Raw genomic sequence first — 6,384 nt, 5'->3', positions numbered from 1 at the left:
GTGTGCGCAAGTACGAGCGGAGGGTGAAGGAACTGACCTACCAGGTAGGCAGGAAGCTTCTTTGTGTTGATACATTCTTATTCCCAGAACCCAAAATAAGGCCCTGAGGGATTTCTCTCTGTCCTGAGTCACACGTAGAAAAAGGAGAATAATGAAAGCACCAGAAGATGACTTTGTTTCTGGTCATGTTAGGAAGATCCAGCTTATCACTTCTGTCTGACTGGTCAGCAATGTCAATTAGAAATGTTACTCTCTATTTCATGCAGAGAAGGGTAAAAGAGATGCTTCTCTATCTTGTCGTTCTCTTTAGTCTGAGGAAGACAGGAAAAATGTTCTCAGGCTGCAGGATCTGGTGGACAAACTGCAAACTAAAGTGAAAGCTTACAAGAGACAAGCTGAGGAGGCTGTGAGTATCACTGTGTTCAGACAGTCTTTATCAAGGTGGAAGTGGAATTCTGTGTCGATGTTTTACCCTGTGTAGCTCTGTTTGAATGCAGCTTAGCATCGTGGTAGTAGGTCTCTGCTTCCTTTCACTTGCTTTATTTAATATTTTCACCTAGCAGAAAAAAAAAAAATTGTAATATATAATTTTAAAGCAGTAAATAACTGAAAGATGATTTAATGGCAATAACTGTAATTATCTATAATTATTCAAAAATTCCAAAGTGCACTAGCACTTCATATCCAGAGCTGGACTTTTGGTATGTCTTACTGACCATTTAAATGTTTAGCTTGGATTCCCCCTGGAAATATTAGAGATAATTACATACTAATTCATAATCTTAGGGGTTAATCTTTTTTTTAATTATTCAAAGTGAAAATGCCGCAGCATGTACAGGGCAGTGTTACAGTAGAATTGTTTTAAAACCTATTTTATGTTTCTTCCTATCCCCAGGAGGAGCTGTCCAACGTCAACCTGTCCAAGTTCCGCAAGATCCAGCACGAGCTGGAGGAAGCCGAGGAGCGGGCTGACATTGCAGAGTCACAGGTCAACAAGCTCCGAGCAAAGAGCCGGGAAATGGGCAAGAAGGCAGAAAGTGAAGAGTAAATGCCTCCCGTGCTGTAAAGTGAGAGAATTGCACAAAATGTGACATTCTATCACTTCTATTTTGTAATCACTGCTTTGTCCGTAATTAATCTATAGATGAGTAATGCCTACATAATAAAAATTGTAGAGTTTATGCCATGTAAATAATGAGAAGTTCAGTGTTGCATTTTAATCATTACCCTGAATTCTTCTAGGGTTTACATTTTTCCTTGCTTACTTAAACTTATTTATACAATTAAAAATCTTGCTTCAGGTATTTTCAAAGTGTTTCAGCCACTTTTAAAGTGGTCTAATCAGACATCCTCCTTTGTTCTCAACAGGAAATTTCATCTAATATTTCCTTAGATGAGAAAATCATTATTTCTCTGAAAAATAATGTAATTATCCCTTATAACTGTTGCTTTAGGAATACAATAGATATTATCTCAAATGTTCTGCCCAAAGAATAAGAACTTACTACACCTTCCTTCCTAATCCCGCTTAATCTTTGATTATTATTTTAATTCTTGTGTCTTCTTTGCAAGAAGATCTTAGTTCAAGTTAAACTTCTTCAATCGTTCAAGCCACTTTGGAACATAATTTAGAGGACATTTAAACCTAAAATGAGATCCACTTTCAACTGTTGTTCATGAAAGTAATGTGCAAACCAACATTCCCAGGGCAGCATAGCCAGCAACATCATATAGTCAGTCAGCCATTGTCTATATTCTGTTTGCAAAACTATCCTGAATCTTCTAAACTGCTCAGGCAGACACTTACCTCCTGTGATGTTTCCAGCATAATCCGGATAACTTTGCCCAACATGGCCTCACTGAAAATGTGGGGTTTCATTCTTTGTGGATATCAGCAAACATCAGAGAAATCCGTGATCTCCTCTTAAAAACCACATTGATCATTCAGTGTCATTTCAAGCAAATGCACCCCAAGCGATCTATTAACAAGAACCTGGGTTACTCTCATCTCCTGGGATGGGCTGTAACATCAGAGACACCTTCTGCTAGACCAGGTTGCTCCAAGCCCCATCCAACCTGGCCTCAAACACTTCCAGGGATGGGACAGCCACAGCTTCTCTGGGCAACCTGTGCCAGGGCCTCCCCACCCTCACAGGGAAGAACTTCTTCCTAATATCTGATCTAAACCTACTCTCTTTCAGTGTGAAGCCATTCCCCCTTGCCCTATCACTCCAGGCCCTTGTAAAAAAGTACCTCTCCAGCTCTTCTGGAGCCTCTTTAGGCACTGGAAGGGGCTCTGAGGTCTCTCTGGAGCCTTCTCTTCTTGAAGTGAACACCTCCAGCTCTCCCAGCCTGGCTCCAGAGCAGAGGGGCTCCAGCCCTTGGAGAATCTCCATGCCTCTTCTGGACTGGCTGCAGTATCTCCGCATCCTTCCTGTGCTGGGCCCCAGGGCTGGGGCAGCTCTACAGGTGGGGTGTCACCTGAATGGGGCAGAATTCCCCCCTCCCCTCCCCTGCTGCCCATGCTGGGGGATCAGCCCAGCACACAGGGGGTCTCTGGGTTCCAGCACACACTGCCAGGGAATGTTGGGTTTCTTGTCAACCAACACCCCCAAGTCCTTCTCCTCAGGGCTGCTGTTGATTCATTCCTCACCCAGCCTGTAGATGTGCCTGGGAAGGCAGTTTATGCATACATACAGATCTGAGTGTCTATATATACACACACATACATAGATACATATTTATATATGCATACATACACTCACTCATATAATTTCCAAAGCTATTTTTTTGAGCAGCGATCCAGTTATGTGAAAATTTGCGTTATTCTTTCATCATTGATATATAATCAAGGTCAAAAGTAGTCACTCTTTTTAGCATTAAATTTCAAGGCTTTGATAAATACTTTGCAGCTTTACAGGACAGCTTGCCCTGATTGGATTCCTAGTTGAGTGTCATGACATCTCCAAGAATGTTCCCAGAGTCACATGTCAGACACCTGGAGAAAAGATGTCTGTGGGATTGATTGCCACCTGTGAAAAGGATTGCTACTGAGTTCCTTCTGGAGAAAGAAAAACTTGACAAATCAGCATGCAACTTTCGTACCACACAGATAATCCTGTTTTAATGTATGCCTCCTTGCTCAGACACCCTCTTATCTGCCAAGCAATGTTCAGGTTTTGGGGTCCCACTTCCTACTTTTTTTATGATGGTTTTTTTCCTGACTCTGAGTCAAGAAGATAATATTTTTCTTTCAGGGAGTGTGTGAACTTCTAACCAGAGCACAGCTGTGCAATTCCCCCCCAGGGTGTACACACACACATGTTCTGTGTAAATGTCTAGCTGGGAACACACCTGCAGTCTTGGCACTGGTTGGACCTGAGGGTGTGGAGCTGCAGCAATCATGTCACTCTCAGGTTAACTGATCCAGCACGTTATATTGTCCCCCAAAATCCTGAGCTTGCTCAACTGCTGTTACAAAAGTAACCAGGAGTTCCTTCAAAATTATTTATTTGGAAAGACAGGGAAGGTAGCTAAAAAGAATTGGTGCAGGGTCTTGCCTGTTAAATGTGGAAGAAAAGGACAGTATGGATTTTCTGCTTGTTTGAAAACTAGAGAAGTACAGCACATTTCGCAAACATCTCTCTTTCCCATACCCATCCTCCCGGATATTTTCATAGCAAGGAAAGAAGCTGTCCTTGCAGCACCCAGCTGCAGCTTGGCTCCACAGAGATGCCTCAGAGAGCAGCTCTGGACTGGATGACTGTTCCGGCAGTGGTGAGCGGCCATGGAAAGAGCAGAGCCCTGATATGAGCCCAGTGACCCAGCTCTGCCCCTGGCTGCTGGCAAGACTGCAGGTGAAAGGTGAGGCTGCCATGGGCAGTCAGAAGGCAAAAGGGAGAAGCAACCTCGCTGTGACAGAAGTTCACTTCTCCACACTGCATTTACTGCCTGCTTTGAAACAGCTCAAGCAAAGCACAGTGTTGATGTCCTAGATATAGAATATATTTTACAAAAAGCAGAGGAGTCCTTAGCACCAGGCAAGGCCTCTGATGCCCTGGTAATCCCTCCTCAGTACACAACGAGGGCTGTTTCATAACCTGCTAGCAGGCTCTGCGCAGGAGGACAGCAAGGGTAGAGGGGACATTACTGAGTAGGGCTGTGAGGTTCATCGGGGCAAAGAGGATCCATGGCCTTTGAGGGCAGTACAGGAGCGCTGTGCTGGGCCCCAATGCGATATATACATAAATAGAGCTGCTGGACTGAGCTTCTCTCCAAGCTGCTCCTGGGATTTGCTTCAGATCAAGCCACTTTGGACACTCAGACACCATCCCCAGGGACACTTATACTCCTGCAGCAGGATTATCAGCCTGTCCTTGTCCAGGATCACTTCTCAAAACTAGCTTATATAACATCACAGACACAGACTTAGCTTCTTTAAGAAAGGTGATAAACCTTCTCATATGGCTTATGGATATTGAGACACTACCAGCTGGCTCTCCCAACTATCCACATACCTTTGATTCTCCACTAAGTTTGTGGAATAGCACTTCCCTTTACAAATGCTGTTTTTCTCAATATGGTTAATTATCACTGTGTTCTCAAATTCTAATCCTTATTAACTTCTACTTTTTCTTAGTATTGGCACTAAATTTACTGGGCAACCATTCCCTGAAACACTTTTCAAAAATTAGCATTCTACTAGACAACTTCCAGATCTCCAAAAGCAAGGCAGCTTTAGTAAGAGCTCACACACTACAGCCACTGGTCTAGATGTTACACCTCCGTGCTCCTATGGAAACCTTGGGTAAGTACCCTCTGGTCTTGGCCACTTGGAACTGACTACTTGTGTTGTCTATTTGGCAACAGGCAGAATGTACAATCCTCATCATTTAATTAGCTGAAAATTTCTGGCAGGGAAGTCAAGCCATTTTTATCTCAACACGGGTTTTTTCTGCTGCTAGATAACATCCCAAATTTGCCGTATGATTTGCTCTTGTGCAAGGAGACAGTACAGGTATGAGATCAGCTGTAAATGGGAGCAAACAATATATATTATTTCAATTGCTTCTGCCTCCACTTCTGTTTTTGCTATCAGAATGGCTTGGATTAAAAAAAAAAAAAAAAAGTTTTGCTGCCTTCACAATGGCAAGGTACAAATAATGGCCTGGTAATGAATTGTTTTCAGTTTGGTTGCCTCCAAAAGAGCATAAGGAAGAAGAAGATCTGTCGCTTAAGGTGAAATAGCCCCACAGTCCACCGGGTAATAAATAGTTCTTGTCAGTAACTTGCACAGAATATGGATTGCTGCCAACTTTGCAACTGCTGAAATAACCTGCAGATATGGTCATGCCACTGGTTTATGATGGGGGAAGAAAAAAATATAAATTTAGGATATACATCCCCTTTCCCCTAAAATATACAGTATATATCATTGACTATTTTGCAGTGTTCAGTAGCTATGTTCCAGTATTACAGCAGAAACTTTTCTAGGCTGGGGGTAAGTGACAGCTGTGAAAAAAAGGCTTGCAAATATATTTTTAGAAAGGAATCCCTCAAAGATTTTCATTAATTCTATCTGGCCCTGGTGAAGTGTCAAACTCATGTTCAGTGATGCAGAAAATCAGCATGAAATATCAAACACTTTTGACAAGTTTAGGCTATCTTTCTGTTCTCTTCGCATAAATTATCTTTGTGCTTTCATTAGAAAAGAGTATTGTTTAAAGACAGGCTCAAAAGATCAAAGTACACGTTTTCAAATCTCAACTCATTTGTTTCTATTAAATGCAGGAGCATTTGCTGAGATCAAAAATGTGTTTGAAGGTACATCTCTCTATGTATATGCAGTTTTTCTGGCAACACTGATCATTTGAGCCTAAAAGTCATGCTGTCTAACGTGAGAAGAACTATGTAGGAATTCTTGCTTTGTCCGTGGAACAGGAGACTGAACACCAAAAAGCTTCCAATGAAACAGGACACCACCAAATGAAACTGTGGGGTTACCATGGCAGTGACAGCTATGCACCTTGGGAATGGTGTCTCCTTTCCTCCTTTTCTCCAAAACCAGTCCCCTACAACTTTGCAAACACATAATTTAAATCACAGGGAACAGGCTTTATCCCATGAATGAACACAAATGATGTGTATGATAGAGTATCTTTGTGGCTTTCAGAGAGCTGCATGAACAGTGAAGGATACAGTCCAAACTTACAGAATTGCTAATGCAGATAAATGATCTTAAATCATCTTTGCATCAGATGTAATGGAAGGCTCCTACATGGAGGCTAAATCCACAAAAAATTACATTTTTAGAAGCTTTTTGAGTTGATGTGGGACAACAAGAAGGTAGTTGCCCCTCTTCCCTTTTCAGTGTGCTGTAATAAG

The 6,384-nt window shown here is 42.2% G+C and overlaps 1 protein-coding gene across 1 annotated transcript in view; it reads left to right on the top strand.

The window, feature by feature from the left end:
• LOC121666780 (myosin-1B-like) overlaps nucleotides 1–1,201 on the top strand; it is a 16,724-nt gene extending 15,523 nt beyond the window's left edge. Inside the window, exon 16 of the mRNA XM_042032743.1 lies at nucleotides 896–1,201. Within this exon, the coding sequence (XP_041888677.1) occupies nucleotides 896–1,048 (153 nt within the window). The 3' untranslated portion in view covers nucleotides 1,049–1,201. The remainder of the gene's footprint in view (nucleotides 1–895) is intronic.
• The last annotated feature ends 5,183 nt before the right edge of the window (nucleotides 1,202–6,384 follow it).

This window comes from Corvus kubaryi, unplaced genomic scaffold, assembly GCF_017639235.1.
Source record: "Corvus kubaryi isolate FWS band 111438036 unplaced genomic scaffold, C.kubaryi_AGA036_p1.0 37353, whole genome shotgun sequence".
NCBI lineage: Eukaryota > Metazoa > Chordata > Aves > Passeriformes > Corvidae > Corvus > Corvus kubaryi.
Note: the sequence above shows the minus strand (reverse complement) of the source record. Positions and strands in the feature narration are given on the sequence as shown.